We start from the raw sequence: 18,503 nt of genomic DNA on the forward strand, positions 1-18,503 counted from the left end.
GCTGTTCTAACTACAAATTGACCCCGKGTTTTCAGCATTCACCTTGAACTTCAGAGGCTGGCTGGGAAAGTGAGGCCAGCAAACCCAATAATGAAGATTTATATAAAACTTCTGTTCTGTTATGATAAAGCATTTAAGAAATTCCCTTAATGCAGAGAATGCGTTCACAACACTGCATTCACAAAACTGCACTGACAAATTGACTTTTWAAAAAGTTTTATAATTACGTTTTTACTTTTTTTTTTCATAGCATAACTACATCCTTCAAAGGAGAGACAGGAAGAAGAGTATACTCTGTAGGGCATATCAGCAGAAATGCTGCAGAGAAAAGCAAATCTCTATGCTTTATTTAAGGGCTCAAGCACAATTTACAGTTGCATTTCTTAAAAGTTTGCTGGATGCTGACAGAAGTTCAGGTTGACTTTATGTCATGTCTGCAATGGGTTCAGAACATGTGTGCAGATACCCAAAGCGAAATTTCATGCCCCAAGTGATACCTATAAGCATGGCAACAGTAACCCGGTTGCACAGGTGGAGYATCAGGCTGAGGGTGGAGGAGAACATCAGTGAAGATGGGTCAGACCTTCTCCTGCTGCATGGACACCTGAYCCATACAACAGTCAAATCCTGGGCTGCCCCAGCTTGAAGGCAAAGCAGATGATATTTGTTGTGAAGCACAGTTTGCATATGGTTTGAGGACCTGCTGAGAAAGCTGGAGTGAACAAAAGAGGAGGTGAACACGAGTTAAGTCCTTTTGTGCAGGCTCCTAAGCTTCAATCCTTGAAGTGGCCAAGATGCGGATGGTCAAGTTTCCCTTCAAATCATTTAATGATTTGAAATAATCAATAATATTTGAATACAGTAGTTGTAAGGAAGGTTGCTTCTCAGATTTTTCATCAAATCTGGCCTATCTATCCTCTCCTCTGTCATGTTTTGGAGGACCCTGAGGGTTTTCTGCCCCCCTTAAAACACAGCAAAGAGACATATTGAGTGGAGGGAGAAATACTGTGCTGTCTGAGTGGCTCTTCTGAATGCAGAAGTCTGATGTGTTCCTCCAAAATAGACCTTTTCCTTTAGTTAGATATTTTCATAATGCTGGTGTAGACCCTTCCAGAGTTAATGTGTTTGAGCCAACTGTGGCAAAATTGGTATTAAACAGTGTTAACTGAGCTAAGTGTCTGGTCTATCTTATTGTCCCAGTACGAAGTTACCTTCAAAAGATTGTATTCTGCTAACATTTATTTCTGGAGATGACTTTTATGGAAAATGATGCTCTTTGTTAAGACTGAGATCGCTTTGCTTACACACAATTTTCCAAGGCTGAAGTGTGGGATAAATCTGCTTATTTTGCTTAGTTCAAACTCAGCTTCCTCATTTTATGATGAAAGTAAAGGTATTTCTGCTCTATCCCTCTGTATGAGTGATCAGATATTGTTATAGCAGAAACGATTGGAATTTCCCTAAATTCTACTGTTTTATCAGGAATAAATTAGTAATAGGAATATAACTAGTTACTAAATTTATTTAGAAAWTTTAACTACCTGGGAAAATGAGATATAGTTTTTGAAAATGAGGTATTTTCTGTCTGAAAACACTTAATGAGTTAATGAAAAAGCTAAAACTGGAACCATGTTTCCTGTATGGTAATCCTGCTTGACCTAGGCTGGGCCATCCTGCATTACATTTTCTTGTGATTTGAAGCTGCCTGCTTACAATATGTTCTCACTTTCTTTAAGCAATTCATCAAAATGAAGAAAACAGCAGTCAAGAAATAAGAGGGCTAGAAGAGCTCAAGGATACATCTGATACTCAGGTAAGTGCRTAAGATTAATAGCGTATCAGAGACTTTTTCAGATCTGCGAGTTGAAGATTCTGCTTTCGATGGCTCTTCAGCATTGGGAAATGGATTTTCCTCCATGTCCTGAGTAGGGAGCTCATAGGAAGCAGAAAGTCTGCTGGATCTTGTCCTCTGTGGCTATTCATAATAAGATTGATGATCATTCTGGGAATTAATCCCATGATGTTGASATTGGACAGCATTTTAAACTACCTCTGCTCTCTCTAGATAGTACGCATAGCATACACCAGATGTGATATGTTTTAGGAGGCAAGGACATGTGACATTTTGATTTAATCTTAATCACTATAAGWAGGCATGCTATGAAATGAGGATACTTATCAGTCACTTGAGTGCAAGCAACTTTTTTCTTTCCCTTCCTGACCCCATTTGCAACCAAAGCATGCTTTTAGATATAGCTGAGAAGAAATGTACCTTTCTTGAGTATTTTACTCTGGATTTTCTTACCATTTTGATTCTGCTAATCTTTTTGGATTAGTCTTCAGCTCATTTATGCACCTAAACTCTGCAAATATAGCAGTATTGCTCATTTTATTGGTACTGTTTGCCATTTTGAAAAATCAGTTTCTTCCAGTATTTTTCTTCTCTCTGTGCATACAACTCAGAGTTCCTATCTCTGATTCCTCTTTTAACACCTTGACAGCTAAAATGTGGTAAGTGAGGAGGATTTGCATTAGTGTATATGAATGTGTCTGTTCTAATGGGTACCAGCAGATGCATACAGCCAAGGTAGCAGCACCTGTGTGTTCCTATGGATAGACTGACTTGACCAGAAGTGTAGGCTCTTTGGTCTGCTCTTTGTTAGCAGGGATGCAAGGGAGCTCCAAGAGTTYTGGGAGAAGAGTTGGGGTCCATGTGGATGTAAATAGGTACTTCTAGCATTCCCTTCACAGTAAGTTGTTTGGAAAAGGCCTGCAGTTCTACTTTTTTAAAAATTTTCTTTTATCATTATTATTCCAAGTAGTTACAAATCAATTAAAAAAATGTAGAAGGAGTCCTAATATATTAAAATTTTGTTACCCAGTTTTGATTCCCGATTCACTGCAGTGTGACAAAGAGATTTAATCCTCTTAGGTGTACATTACAGACCCAAGGGGAATTTCTGACATCAAAAAAAAAATCAGCTATGTTTTCCTCTTTGTGTTTAGAATCTGCTTGCTTCTACATGATTGTTGTAGCTGTTGTTATTTTTTTTGAAAATACTTGTTCACAGTTATATTAAAATCTAAAAACAAAAATTATTATATGTGTGCTTCAAGCTAATAAGCAATAAACGAATAAGATTATATAGGCAGATTAGAGTGAAAAAATAAGACTTTATCATCAGGATACTGATTTGCTCATCTTTTGTTTGGCAGAAAACCAGCATCGAAAATTTGGAAGAATGTGAAACATATTTTAAATTAAACAATGATTAAATGTTAACAAGTTAACAAGTGTTCAAATGTGCAACTGCAGGAGGGCAGCAGCATTAACGAAGTGGCTGCTCTAATTTGTTTGTCAGTGCTGTAAAATGACATCGTACAAACACTGAACACAATTTGCCTTGAATGTGTCAATGATTTTTTTTCTTTAGTGAGACTGTGCATGTGACTAGAGTAAAGCAAATGATTTTTCTAGACAGTGACATATGGTTTTTAGTCTTCTGGTTGATCAAAGGTGAAACTTGTAGTAATTATATTGTTTTCAGCAGAAAGAGAAGGAAGTAGAGGTTCAGTGAAAAAAAAAAAAAAAAAGTCCTATTAGCAGATGGGGAAGATTTGGAGCCTGCTCTGTATGTTGGACTGAGTATTAAGTTATATTGGTGTTATGTGGCAAAAAAGGTGGAAATCTAGAGAAGAATCAGTGCAGGGGTATTTAAAAGGAACATGCAGTAAATAAGATGCTATCCCGTCTGCCTAGGCATCTCTTATTTCACTTCTGTGTTACTTCCAGCATGTTAATGTATCAGTGTTATGGCCTTTCCAGAGGGAATATTTGCAGTAGATGTTCAGAAACAGAAAATGTGTTGTCAGCATTTTTGTTTTTACAAATCAATTAATTTACTTTTCTTCCCATTAAACCTTTTTATGCTGTTTTGAATATTGCATAAACATCTTTAATTATGGTAATTTTGTTCTGTGAATGACAGTAAAGTCTTGCTATAAAACCTCCACATTCTTTAACCATTCATTAAATTAAAGCCAGATAAAATATGAGGCTTTATAATTTTACCCTTCAGATAAGTAATTACTTGCATCTCTGTCCGCATTCTTGAGTTGCAGGAGTAAGCACTAACATTTGGGCATGCAGGGTTTTGGACAGTGTGTGCCAGTGCAACATATAAATGCTAATTGCCCCTTGCAGGTAGGGAGGCTTCTCATTCACCCTTGTCTTAAGAGCTTTAAAGGCATTGCTTGAGAGCTAAATTTATTGACAAGTGAAAATGGCCAGTGATATGAAACTCCAACCACATCTTCCCAAACAGCTTTTCRTGGCTGTCAGCAGTTAATTAATTAGCTGAACTGGTTAGTTTCTTACTTTACTTGGCAGAAAGATGTATAATGGGAAAGCCAGCATAAGTGATGAAATCAGAATTACATGTAAAGAACTCACTTTTTTTGTTTTAGTTTTGAAAAAGAGTATTTAGCCTCTAGTATTTTAAGTGCATTATGTATTCCCAGAGGCAAGTTTTAAAAAGCCTGTACATTTAACTTGATAATAGCCTAGCTTTCCCAGGAGATTTTTAGTTGACCTTCTATCTTCCAGAAGTCCCACAAAATACATTTTTTAAATGTTCTCTGCAATAGATGGGGGAAGAGGGGTGTTAAAAAGTAAGATTTCTTCTTGGTGATTATTTGAAACAGGGCAATGCGATTCTCTAATACAAGTGCTGAGTTGAATGAAGACCTTTTTTTTTGTTGTTGGGATAATGGGATTGTGTCAGGAGCTGTTTGTTCCCTGGGGAGCTCAGCCATGTAGAAAACTGTAATACGTTCCCTCCTAACACACAGTGAAATAGGGAGATTGTATGTTTGAAAAGCCATCCTTCCCCAGAAGATTGCTTCCACCTGAGTCCACTGAAGGTAGTTGCTCAGTCTAGGTGAAAAGGGCCCCTAAAGTAGGCAGAAATTCACAATATTTGGGGTCTAAATCTTTATGGTCCCAAAACCCTAACAAGTCACAGCAATTTGAACGCTCTTATCTGTGATGCCTGTGGGGATAACAAAGCACAGATGTTGATCTCTCCGCTGGCAGCATCACTAAACCATGGAAAAGGCAGACTTGCCTCTAGCTTATGTCCCCAAGCAATCATAGTATTGCAAACATCTGTCCTCAGCCAAGTCTATGATAGTTCCTAGACTCCCTATGTAAATTACTGGAGAAAAATAAAAGTTTTAGGAAACAATTTATTTGACCATTTTTTGAATGTCTATTGTAAAGGGAAAAATATTTTTTCACTTAGTACCTCTTTTTACTTTTGATTTCAAGAGGTTCTTGACAACTAATTCACTGCAGTTCTCCAAATTTAGTAAGACTGATCTCCCACTGGTCTGTAGGTGATAGTGCTGCTGCCGTGGTTTACAAACCCTGTCCTAGAGATGGAAAGTGCTGATCTTATAGAAAGTGTAAGGATCTTCAAATAAGGTGCTGCTATTCCTTACTTGATCATGGATTTCTTACCCTTAARACAGTGTTTATGTTTCTTAGGCAGCATATGGAAAAGTTGGGTGCCTTAGAAGATTGGGGACTTGGTGTAGGAAATGCAAAGCACAGCACTTTTCACTTCCCTGGAGAAAATACCAGACTGTAGGATAGCCTGGATGGGCACCCTCCAGTCTCTAGCTGTTGCAGAAGGAGATGCTGAAAGTCAAAGGGAATGGAATGAGTTGCAAGAACCAACCTGACTGCAGTGGTCAGGACACTCATGGCTTTTGGTCCTGMCTTCCAACAGGGTTTGTGGATCTTAGAGTAAATACTCATCGAGTAAAACTCAGGATGAGCAGGAAAAAAGAAAAGGGTGGAGAAAGTGAGGAAGAAGGTTTATTTGCAGATTGCCCTTCACGTAATTTGGCAATGAGAGCCGCACCCCATCCCTGGCCCTCCCAGGACAGATGCCATTCCCATCAGGAAACATCTGGGCTAATAAAGGCCACTCAGTGTCAAGCAAAGTCTCAGTTACGCAAAGGCTGCATCCGTGATAAAATCGTGGACAGTGATATTATCCTTGGATTTTGCAGTGAGCAATTTAGTCCTTGTCAGCTAACATGCTGAAGGATGGACCTGTCTGTGTGTGAGCATGAATGTGTCTTTACATACATGTAATTTTTATAAGATACCAGAGTTGAAGGTTACAACAAAACACTGACAACAGCAGTGTATTAGTTATAAAAAATATTCCAACCTATTTTAGACCTGTTAGCTCTCAATAGCTCATTTACATTTATTAAAATATTTAAAAAATAGTTTTAAAGCAAATCTAGCAAAAATTAGATAATATTAATTTCTTATTCATAGAATACATAAACGTGGTGAAACTTTCTTTTATCTCTTGCTGCTGGCATACGTGAAAAAGTGTTGGCTCCGCAGCAATGGGAGTTTTGGAATGTTATTTTTAGGAGTGACTGTGTTGCACTTCATTCTTTTTTCCAGGGCTGTTCCCGGCTAACTTTCCCATGAGTTTTTAACCTCTTGGTCTTGTTCTCTTATGTAACAGGAAATAGGTTGACAGGAACAAACAGAATACAGGCATATCAGTCAGTCACACAGTAGCAGTTGATTTAGTTAGTCCTGCCTTCTTTCCTCCAAAGTAGATACATTTGGAGATTCAAATGTGCCTGAGCTCTTCTTGAGCTGTTCTGGGGCAAGCAGCGATTTATTTGTGGTCAGCAAGCAGCACCGAATTACAGCAAATATGATGAAACAGATGCGTTTCTTTTAAGGTTGAAACTTGTGGTGGTGTCATGTCCTGGGATTGTGGATTTAAGTATCTATTTGCTCTTTCTCCCACCCTAAAGGCAGGAGTTTTGTGCAAGCTTCAGGAAAGAGATGACATCGGACGCATTGAGCTAGTCCAGAAGCTGGCAAGAGAAAACTGTCAATTTTTGCAGGCGGATAGAAAACAACCGGAGAAGACAGAACAAGTAAGACATTTATTGTTTGAGCTTTTTTCTTTTTTTTTACCTTTGCTTCTGGTAGGGGAGGGAGATCTAGGTCAGAAAATTGAAATAGCAAAGCTGGTGGTCAAAATCCAGGACACATTAGTCATGGGGCTGTAGTTGTTCTGTTTTGTCATTTACATTTCACTGGAATGTATTAAGTTCAGCATTTTTAAACACATTTAAATAATCATTATGTTGACGTTAACCATCAGTTACTAACAGTAGTAGTATCGCATASCATATGAAATAGCAGATGATTGCTACATATTTTCTACAACGCTGTTGTCCACCAATTATAACAAAATGTTTCTCTTTTTAAAGATGTATTTAAATAATGTATAAAGTATACGAGGGCTTACAGTACTTCATTTTTTTTTTTTAAATACTTTTCTGATGGTTTATTTGCAAGAAAGAGTCTGCGGTTTTTCTGTGTTGATTAAAAAAAATGGTCTGCATAGAGAATTTAGCATCTTCTAAAAAAATGTATTTTCAAACGAATCTTACCTTGAGGAAAGTAGCATTCTGTTTATTGCTTCTGGAAGCCCTTATTGAAATGTTAGTACTGGATTGAAAATGCACTAAAACATGAGTACTCTGCTTATAGCACAGTGCATCCTAATTTTGTTCTCCTGGTAAAAAATTATATTCTCTTTGCCTATTCAGCTAAAGCTTCCCAGAGCAATAACCGCAAGAAAGAACAAAAATCTTGCCTAGTCCTCTTGTATCTTATTGTATATATAAAATCTCCCTCGTTTTTTAATTACTGGGCAATAGAATAATATCTGTGCTTTAGAAAAGAATTAGTTTCCAGCTCAYCTGTGAGCTCATTGCTACTGAAATAGGACTGTACAAACTAAAAGAGAAAGATGAAATCTTATTGTGGAGCTTTGCACTGGTCTGTTCAGCAGCATATAAGGTCTAGCCTTGTGTAGTTAAATATGTAATTGTATCAGTAGGTACACACAAGGGAGGAGAGTAATTAGCCGGGCGCAAATCCCTGAGATTGAATTGTTCCTCAGCTGATCCACCAGCCATGGACATCTGGCAGAATTTCCATACATCTTTAAACCATATCAGCAAAGCACAATTAAAAGTTTAGGAGCTTATGTAAAGAAGATTTTTAGCCACGAATGGTTTCTAATTGTGTTTCAGGATTTTGAAGGAGGATTACAGATTCCACGGGATATGCAAGGGGGGGAATGCTGGGATTTACACTCCCAAAATGCAGGGGTGTTTTTGCTGCTTGCTGTGGTCATCGCAAAGGGTAATGCGGTGTCAGCTCTGCAGCTGCGTGGGGCACAAAGCAGCTCTAAGAATGGAAAGGAGCGCTCAGCTTTTCTTTATCTCCCCTTTGCAAAGTACAGTACTTGGCAATCGCCAGCATTTTTTCAAGAGATAAATGTCTTCAGTGTAGCAGGAGCAACGTAACCATCRTGGCACCTGAGGTCTGGGCAGCCCGGGCTCTGATGAGCCCAGTCTGGAGAGACTTCCAGTCAAGGTTTCAGAGGAACAGTCATCAAAGAGGACATCGCTGAGCGTGGCGCCTCCAGGCACTCCCTGCTGAGGGGGCTGCACTGCTGCCAGGGCCGCTGCTGCGTGGGCTCCCCGGGCTGCAGAARCAACAGCAATTTGCTGTCACAGGCCTGTGGCCCTGTGTCTTGTGCTCATTTGAGATGTCAGAAGAATGATGTGAGGCAGGTGAGCTGGGTGAGCCTTGCCATCGASGCAGCATTCACTGAAAGGGCAGCGGTCTTGCGGGGGGCAGTGCAGCACCCGGGCCTAGAGGCTCTCTCGCCATCCTGCAGCTAAAGCTGCAGTTTCTAGCATGGCCAAGATGGGMTGGCACTTGTGGGTGGAAGCCAAATTTGCTCTCTTCCAAGAATACTTGGAAAGAAGGAAAAGCTGGAAGGAGGAGAGAAAATTCTAAATGTACTTGCTTCTAATATAAGTACATGATGTTTCACTCAAAATACCAGGAAAATTGAATTTCCTCTTCCTCTGTTGGTGCCTGCTATGTTTCTGAGGATGCTGTTTCTAGGCTGGGGTAGCCTTATGCCTTTTTCYGATTGCTAGCAGCAAACACAAGCATGTTATGATTGGGCTTTGCCGGTTCTTGTGTCTTCCTCTGAGGAAGGATGAGCTGTTGGCCTCGCTGAGGGCTCTGACACCCAGTGAACTTTGCCTGTTCTTCTTCTGTACAGTGAGTGAGGTGTGAAGCTGCTTGGAGAAATGACCCTTCTTTCTCTTTGTCATTGTAGTGTAGTATGGGGGTCTAGTCTTGCAGTAGCATTCCCATCATGAAGATGGCCACCTTAATCTGCACCTGAGGATAGAACTTGGCTCTCAGAGCAGGGGTTAATGCTGTGGGGGTAATGACAGAGCCTGAGCTGCCTGTATGCCAGAGGTCCCAGGGCAGGTAAAATTCCTGGACGTGCTTCACAAAGCCGTGTGCTGGACTGGGATTGGCAGCCCACAGAGGCAGGTGAAGTGCAGATTGGTCTGGGGCACTGGTCTGTTCAGAGAGAGGTGAAATATAATTATTTCTTCACCAGAAAAAGCAGATGGTCTGGAAGAGGGGAAAATATGCGGCAGCTGGGTAGGTCACTAGAGGAAGTAGCTCACTTTKGAAGTATGGTGACAGAGAGAAGGGATTCCTTTGGTCCGTATCTGTTCTGGAGGGTATAARATTTGGGCATAAGATGATTTTGTTCATGAATACATTTGTATTAGACCATATTCCTTTTATTTCAGAATTCTGATACTCTGTCRTTTCTCTACAAATTTAACACTGTGATAAATTGTAAGTTCAGAAAACTTTTTTTTTTTTTAAAGTTCTGTGTACCAGCTCTATTTTATGGGAACTGCTAAATTCTTCCTATAACTACAAGATTGTTATGTGTTAGACTAGTGTCCTGGAAGATGAGATTGTTTTCTGTAGCACAAAATGCCAAATTCCTCTCTGATGAATATAATGTTTGCAAAATGCTCCAACTGCAGTAGTAGAGGAGAGTAGTCTACAAGCTTGTTCTTGTTCTTTATTGAGGCACTGCACATCATATATGTGTTAGGTTTCCTAAAGCTTCTGTTTTGCAAATGAGCAGAAAGTAAACAGTAATAAAGAAGCTTCTAAAYTGCTAAGTCAGTTTCTTCTCTGTCCTAGCTCATTCCTCCAACATAAAAATCACTCTGATAAATAAAATGAACCAGTTATCTAAAATGCACAGAAATAATTCTAGTTCCAAATATGAGCTAGAGTAAAACTAACTGTGCAAGCTGACAGTTGCTCTTTTACAAGCAAATCATGCTCATGAACCTAGAAAAATATAAAAATGGATATTTGTTTTTTTGTGTTGTTTAAATATTACATTTCTTAATAAAACAAATATGTTAAAAGAATTGCTTTGATAGAACATAGGATCTTTATTGAAATACTCAGCTGTAAAATGAGTCTATTTTTTCAAGAAGTTGCTTACTGTTAGTGTCGCTTATAGCAAGTAAATTATGTTCAGACATTGGAAACTATTTGTCATAGCTTTTTATTTTTTTGCTCATTTGAACTCATTTGAGTTGCATTTGAGGCATTTTGGCACTCAACAGTTTTTTGAAACTTCTTTTCAGCAGACTCAAATAAGTAATGTCTTTATGTCTTTATAATAGACTTGGTACTGTTTCTGTTTCAAATKATTTAAATGATCTGTTTATAATGTTACTCTTATTTTAGCAAAATTGAAAAATAATCAAGTATAATTGAGGGAAAATATTCTTTAGGTTATATTGATGTTTGTAYAGTCAGAGTAGTTGAGTAAAATTTTTGAAAGTTGACACTGACGTTCAAAGGAAAGTCAAGACTTTCAAATTTGTTCAGATCAGCTAAAGAATGTGAATTCATTATTCAACTAAATAAATTATATTTTAGAGTGGAGCTGTCTGAATATGACAATGCATGAACAGGGATAGAAGTGTTTYCTACATCCACCTCATAATCTCTTTATGGATTAATAAGGGTTACATGCTGTATAAAAGTACATGCTGCTTTAGTGTATTGATTCTGTGTGTTAGCTAATTTGAGTTTAGTATTGTACCATAGAAGTGTAGGTGTGTTTTCAGAAAGACAACAGTTATTTAAAAACAGTTTTGTTAATTTATAGAGCACTACTTTTTCTAATCAGTAGTCTTATTAACAAGACAGACGATTTGCTCATTGAAGCAGGTTTAGTGGTTGAGCTAAAGCTGTTAAAAGGCTTACAAAGGAAGAYTAACGACGTAGAGCCTGAGGTGGTGTAGGTTACTCACGACTGAAGAATTTTGCCAGGAAATTCCAGCCATGACACATCAGGGTTATTTTAGGGTGCCCGTATCTGTCCACCTGGACACCTGCAAATAAACAAGAATGAATGCCAAGACATGTCCAGAGTTGCATTTTTTTCAGTTTGATAAGGCTGTGGCCTTGCATTATGGTGCACTGCTGAATTGGTTGTCAGTGATCAGTGCCATGATGGAAAAATACTTTTTAAAACAGTGGCGTAGTTGCCAGATGTCTGAATGCAGTCAGTAACYGAAATCAGAGGTGGATGCAATCAGAGCTTGAGACTGATTGTGCTTGGTTTTCTAAATAAGTCATAGCTGTTTTAGTTGTATCCGCTCTGCCCGGGACTGACAGGCTTCAGTCTGACATAATTTGTGTACGGATTCGCTCCCTCTTCTTCTACTGGGGCCTCTTGGCATTTCTTGGATGGATGGATGGATCTTGGATGGATGGATGGATGGATGGATGGATGGATGGATGGATGGATGGATGGATCCATCTCTTGGATGGATCACACAGACGTAGCTGTGGCTTGCTGGAAGTGGCTGTGGAAATGCTGGTGGCTTCCGCAGCCATGGAATGGGATAGGTGTCGGAAATCACTGAAGCAGAATAGGTTTCCTTGGATTTTTTTGGTCAGGGCAGAACAGATGTCTTTTGAAATGGAAAAAGTTTATCAGAGATAAGGAAACTATTTCCTCCTCTGTTGTAGAACTAGGGTCATCCTTCTGCTAGTAAATCTTCGTTTCAACTCTCTTGAAACACTTTTATTAATATATGTGATATATATATATATATTTACTGTGTAATTTTAAGGAGACTTACTGTTCCTTACATTGAGTAAGGTGACCACAGCTTTGGAGGAGAAAGCCCCATAGCAAGCTGTGCAAAATGACAGATGGTAATGTCCTTCTTTCAGTAAAATTAAAACAATTGAGATGAGCAATGTTTGTGCCCACATGATACTTTGTTAGCCTAATATTGGAACATGTGCAATTACAGGATATTGGGAAGCTCATTGTCTTCCTTCAGGTTAGGTTTTATACTCCCGTACTACTTTCTTTCCTCCAGATGCTTTGTGTAGAGTATTTAAAAGAAGAGAAAGGAAAAGAAAGCTTATTTTGCCCCTCTTTGTCATTTAGACTGTAACATTAAAACATTTTGTATAGAAGGAAATTCCACATACATATTTTGTGTGCTGACCTTTTTCTGAGCTTAGAATGGTAACTTGTTCTCATACGTGACTATACCTTAGCAAGTGGAGTGAAAAGGATGAAAAGGGCATGTAATACTTAATAGGACAGAAAAATGGGAGTTGTAATGCTTGAATTTTATTTTTGACCACAGTGGTTGTTTAAYATGTGAACTTCTTCAGGTTCTCTCACTTTTTATTTTTGTTTACCTAAATAAAATGGGGTCTTAGCCCCATGGGAGCTTGGAGGTCCTGTAGTAAGTTAATGCAGTAGCTAATGAATGTTGATGAATTGCTTTGAGATCTTTGAGAGGTAGCTTGGAGATTGCAGCCAGATGGAACTGTGYTGGACTTGGACCTGCTAGGGGCCCGAGTGCACACTTTTTGCAAAAACTGAGAGTGTCAGCATCACACCTTGGCCTCTGGCTGTTCAGATGTTTCTCCATTGGTTTCATGAAGGCTTATAGGGCACAAAAAAAGGGATTAAGGAGGGTGAGCATCCAGAAGGGAGAGGATAGTTTGGCTATGTTCAGGGACAGTGGGGCAGTGGAGTTCCTGGCTCCAGAATCCACAGCCTGTTCCCAAATTTCAGCTGAATAGCCAATATGAATGTGAAAAAGCAGAGAGATGCTTTGAAGGCTTTCATGTCATCACTCTCTTCTTCCTTCTGTTTTTCTTTCAGGATGAAAATACCAAAAATCTACTGAAAATCTTTCTTTTTTTTGAAAACTATAGAACGAAACTATGTATTTCAAAATTGTGTAGTGCTTCTGCAAGTATGTAACAGGAACTATTTTTAAAAAATATTCATTATGACTTTCWTCATCTGATTAATAGCCTTTGTATAATTAGGAGCTGTTGAATACTTTTGTTACTCTTTGAGCCCTCTAATTACTCACCCTAGAACTTTGTTTTATTTTTACAAAGTGTTTTGARGATTTATCTGTCTGCATAGATCTTTTTCCAGATCACAGCTTTGTAGTGGCTGACCATATTATGTTATGCTTTTTACTTTGTTCCCAAGACTCATTAATACACATTTGTGTAGAAACAAATTGCACAAACCACGTACCTGCTTATGTTTCTAGTCTGCCCAGAGACTTATGCAAAAATAATCTATCATTTTCTTCTTCTGGAGCAGTAGAAATTAACGATTTATGAATTCAAGGCATCTGCTCTAATACTCTGCTTTTTAAAAAAATTGCTGGTCAATGCCCCTTTTTGTATGATCAGTACTTTTTATGAAATTCTGAATGTTCTTTTCTTCTTTTTTTATGATATATGGCATAAGGAGATTCCCAGTAATGGTGGTACTACAATGGCTGTCTCTAGCTATCTTCTCCTGGACAGTTATTACTACATTTGTCCAAAGAACTCTGAAGAGCAAAAGTGTCTGGGATTTTTGCTCAGTTAAGGAAATTTGTTGACTACATTCAGGATGATTAAAAAGGAAGGTTGATAATATAAGCATGCAAATTTAATTCAGAAATTTCAAGCATTTTTTGAAATGCAAAAGAAATAACTTTGTGCTTCACCTTTCTGTGATGTTCTTTTAGGTGAGTTCATTTTGTTGTTTTACTCATTTTTACTCATTTTTCTCTCAGAATTGAAGGAAATTGAGGATGTCGGACTTTGCCTCACAGTGTGGACCTGACTAAGATGAAATGATCAAGATAAACTGGAAAACTTTGTTGATAAGCCAGAAGCTGATGGGTCCCCACCACAGCTCTCTCTTTGGGTGGCTGAGACTTCATTGCCTGCCCAGGGATCATAGCCAGATACAAAAGAATGAAGGGCTTGTGGTTCTCTTTGTTTTTTTTTTTTTTTTTTTTTCCCCTGTATCCTCCCGCATTTGTTCAGGAAGAATCTTCAGTCCTGTTGTAATGGAGATGTGAGCTGATGATGCAGGAGATGATAGTGTCATTAAACAGGTGATTGCATTTCCTGTGGGTGTCAGTGTTTCTACAGGTCAARCTTTGCTTCTGCTTCCAGAAGAAACTGGGTCAGAGCATATTCTCTAATAAGACCATTTCTGTTTAGAGTACTCCCTACTCTATAACATTAGAGGGCTTCCAGGGGCAGATGTTCAGGAGTGTGTGAGACCTCCTTTAATTTCGGGTGATTTCCACAACCCTTGCCAACTATCAGCCGACGAATCTTTCTGCAGAGATCTGATGGCCTTAGTCAGGATCTCAGAGGAATGTGATGAAAAATGCTGCAAACATGGTCAGCCTTTGCTGCTGCAGGCAGCAGCTCTGGAGACTGCCTGGGGCAGGCTGATAGGGAAAGTGTTTTTCCCACCAGTTGTTCGGCCATCTCTGTTTGCTTGGAGGGCTTTCTGGAAAAAGGACCGCTCTAAAGGGAACTTAAGCTGTCTTTGCCCCTATTCCTGAAGTCTCCTCAGTAGCAARAGAAGAAAGACAGTGTGACCTTGTGTTCCTGCAGACTTCTCTTTCTCAGGATTTATTTATTTTACTCATGAGGCATCTCTAAATAATCTCCAAACCTTGTCCCTGTGCTATGGCTCTTCTGTCACTCACTGCCTGCCTGCATTTTAAAGCTTGATTCAGCTCCTACTGATGTTAATAGATATTCTTGTGTAAGAGCAAGGTATGGCCCTTGGGGTCTGGTGCCTCTGCCATGCTGTAGCCAGGGAAGGTGGTGGCCTTTTGCAGGACGTRCTTGACACGGAGCCTCCTGTGGAGAATGCTGATTTGGTAGCAGTTAGTACACTGCTTGCATTCATTTCCCTTGGCTGTATGTGGCAGCTCAAAAAGCAAAGGCATGAAAAGCTAGGCCATTAGTGATATTTTTGCTGACTGCCTTTCTCCAAATCAAAGCTTGTATTCCCCTCTCCTTTCCCGATTAGTGTTTCAGTTGCTGTGTGCAGCACCTCCCATATTTTAATTCACGGCATGTGAAAATGAGGTCCCAAATACACAYGCACAGATTTCATTTTAACTACCTAGTGAAAAGTTTTAATTAGATGTTTCATGTGGAAATATGAAACAGAGTTTGAAGTTAGCGGTGACMTTGTGGCCTTTCTCAAATATACTTTGACACCACGTGGCAGGCAGTCCCTGGCTTTTTGTCCCTGTCTGGAACATTCACATCCAAGTGGGGACCACTGTGATGTGTGGGAGCAAGAGYAGCGTTTTGTTGCAGGCAGAAGCACCTTAAACTTCATTTGGTGACTTGGAAAATAACAGAATGACCTAAATCAGGAAGATCATGAATGACATTTGGTATTTGCATCAGCAGCTTGCTTGAGTTCAGACCTTGGATTGATTTTCAAAGCAGAAGAGAAAGCACAGAATGCATATATTCATCACATTTTTGGTTTTGTATCTATATTGCAGTGCCTCTTCCCTTTCCAGGGGAACTCATATTTATTAAATAAATGCAGCATCAGCTTATCCCTTCTACTGAATATTTTTGATATTATGAGTAGAGGATTATTCACCACAGGAGCCTTTGAAATATGCATGTAAATACAACTACAACAGTTAAATCAATCTAGTACTTGCAAAAATAATGCTGCTTGGCCACATTTAGCAGGTTAGTAAGGAAAATTGATGTGGTTAGGGTCAGGGGAAAAGATGCTAATTAGAGCTGGCTGGAATGGAGAGGCCATAATTTCAGTTCTCACATGCAAAGTCTAAGTTTCAAGGTAGAACAGACACATTCAGACACATTCAGACCAGGATTTCCTTGTGTCAGTGGCAGGCATCTGGAAGGATTCCAACATCCAGCCTGTGTACAATACTTGAATCTGTACGATGAAGTCCACACATTGATTCAGTCTGTGTAAATGTGTTGGTCTATTTGCACTGCCCATAGCAGCTGATCATTGAGCTGTATTGATTTCTTTAGATTCCTTAGATTTGATGAACTCATGTATAGAGAGCACATGACTTCTAAACCAAACTCCTTCTGCTAGAAGCACTTTATCACAGAGGTAAAAGAAAGATTTAACACACAGGTAAAAGAAAGAAATTAAGCCTGGGTAGAGGTTTAGTTAGTGTCATACATGCTTTATTGCTGGCACCTTAGCAGCTTCCTGTGGGGAACAAGTTGTGCCCCATTCTCTCTTGGGAGCCCATCCAATCTCCTCCCTGTGGATGGTGGCACCAGTGAGGGAGCCTTTCTCAGAGTTTCTTGGAGGACATGGCAGACACCTGCTCCACTAAGCAACACAGGGTGCTTGTGCATCCCACCTCGCAAGCAGTGGTCCCCCCATCTCTCTCTGCAGAGGTGGGGTGGGTGCATCTGGGTGGACGTGCTGTACCCAGCTAAACCASGTTGGCCCCTTACAAGGAGTGCTCATGGGACCCTTTTTCATGGTTTGCAGGCAGTCTCAGTGACAAAGAAGCTAAAAATTAGACTAGTCTAATCATGGGACTGATGACCCATCTGTCCTCCGTGCTTTCCCCAATTGGGCTGCATCAGCTTTGCAGCTGAGAGAAGTTTCAATTCCTTTTCAGTTCTTCTGCACCAAAGACTCTTGGCCATCACATATGTGGTCTCCACAGATTGCTGTGCCAGTGCTGTGGGCATCACCTTTCTCCTGCTTACTGGCCAGTTCCTGGAAAAATGACGGAATGGTAGAAAGAGGATGAAATGGCCTCCCTGAACAAATTGCAGCAGGTGACAGATCTTTAATGTRGGAGCCCACAACGGGTGCTTCCTTAAGGATAACTTTTTTTTTTTTTTTTTTCCTCTAGAGGAGCAGTCATAGCTTTCATTGCAGACCTTTAAAAATCTGACTCTTTTAGTTTGCTGCCTCACTTCAGATACTTCCTTGTAGGAACCTTTGCAGGAACAGAAGGCACATACTCCAGTTTTACAAAAAGAGCCATAATACCTGTGCTGACTTGTGTGGGACCTGCAGCCACTCGTAGCACTGCCTTGCACTGGATGCCCGTAGCCTTCCAGGGATCCATTGATGCTCGCTCTCCCTCTCTCAGCTGCCACACGGACACACAAAAGCAGACATACAAWCATGAGAAAAGCATTCGTCATGAGACAGTTTTGTTCTGTTCAGGGGAAAAAAAAGGTAGAAATCCCTTGCACAATTTTCCTTCTGMGCTGCTGTTTCAATGCAGCTAAACTCTCCCCAGTACTCGCCAGTTGATCACTTGGCGCATACTGTTTCATAGCAGTGACATGAGAATAGTATATTTGTATTAGAAACACACCATTCCGTAAACTTGACACGTAYGTGTTATTTTTAAATGTTATTAGTTTTTAACCTATAAGGATCCTGTTAGTGTGGAAATGAGGAAGAAAGGAAGAAAGGAAGGGCAATATTCATGCTTTACTTGCAGTAAGTAGAAATGAGGGCGTTGCATTACAGCAGAAATACCAACAAGCTGTAAGAGGTTGTAAGAGGCTTAACCATTACAATGCAAAAATTAACTATAATCTCATAGGTCTTTGCAGTTTTTGATGTAATTCAGTAAAGCTGTGATTTCCTGTGTTCTGGGACATGGAAGAAATCTGCGTTAAATGGCTAGCTCTTATCCTGCTTGCAGTAAATCCTATTGATTAAGATCCAATAATATTTCCCATTCTGGAGATTTTTCATTTTGGCAATTTTGCTGATTCAGTACAACATATTATATCAAAATGTTTGCATCACTTTTGCTGTTGTAGCAAATAATTTGTTCCAAACCTTTTTATTTTTCTTCTGGTTTGCCGTGCATATGTTAAATGCTTGCTACAGCAAAACTTCTCTTCTTGCTGCCTTAAACAATATATCTAATGAACTTTATCTGTATTTCATTGTTAAGGGTAAGGAGCTAACTCTAAACAGAGTGGGGCTTTTATGAAAATGAAAGCCCCAGAAAGTTGCTTCATCATGGGAAATCACTGCCAAATGTCATGCGAGCTCCTACTTCCCCGGCATGCTCAATATAGAGAAACATTTGTTCCTTTGCAGACCCTAGCTACATTCAACATCTTGACTTCTGTTGCTTTACCACTTCTCAGTGCATGAATATTTTCC

General features: G+C 39.5%; 1 protein-coding gene across 1 annotated transcript in view; it reads left to right on the top strand.

Annotated features, from left to right (window-relative positions):
* The window catches only part of LOC112942422 (rap guanine nucleotide exchange factor 5-like), a 63,825-nt gene extending 56,484 nt beyond the window's left edge, over nucleotides 1-7,341 (top strand). The window contains exons 8-10 of the mRNA XM_026033361.1: nucleotides 1,737-1,813; nucleotides 6,856-6,981; nucleotides 7,321-7,341. Coding sequence (XP_025889146.1) covers nucleotides 1,737-1,813; nucleotides 6,856-6,981; nucleotides 7,321-7,341 — 224 coding nt within the window. The remainder of the gene's footprint in view (nucleotides 1-1,736; nucleotides 1,814-6,855; nucleotides 6,982-7,320) is intronic.
* Nucleotides 7,342-18,503: the final 11,162 nt, after the last annotated feature.

This window comes from Nothoprocta perdicaria, unplaced genomic scaffold (genome assembly GCF_003342845.1).
Source record: "Nothoprocta perdicaria isolate Ctin4 unplaced genomic scaffold, notPer1 scaffold_128, whole genome shotgun sequence".
Classification (NCBI taxonomy): Eukaryota; Metazoa; Chordata; class Aves; order Tinamiformes; family Tinamidae; genus Nothoprocta; species Nothoprocta perdicaria.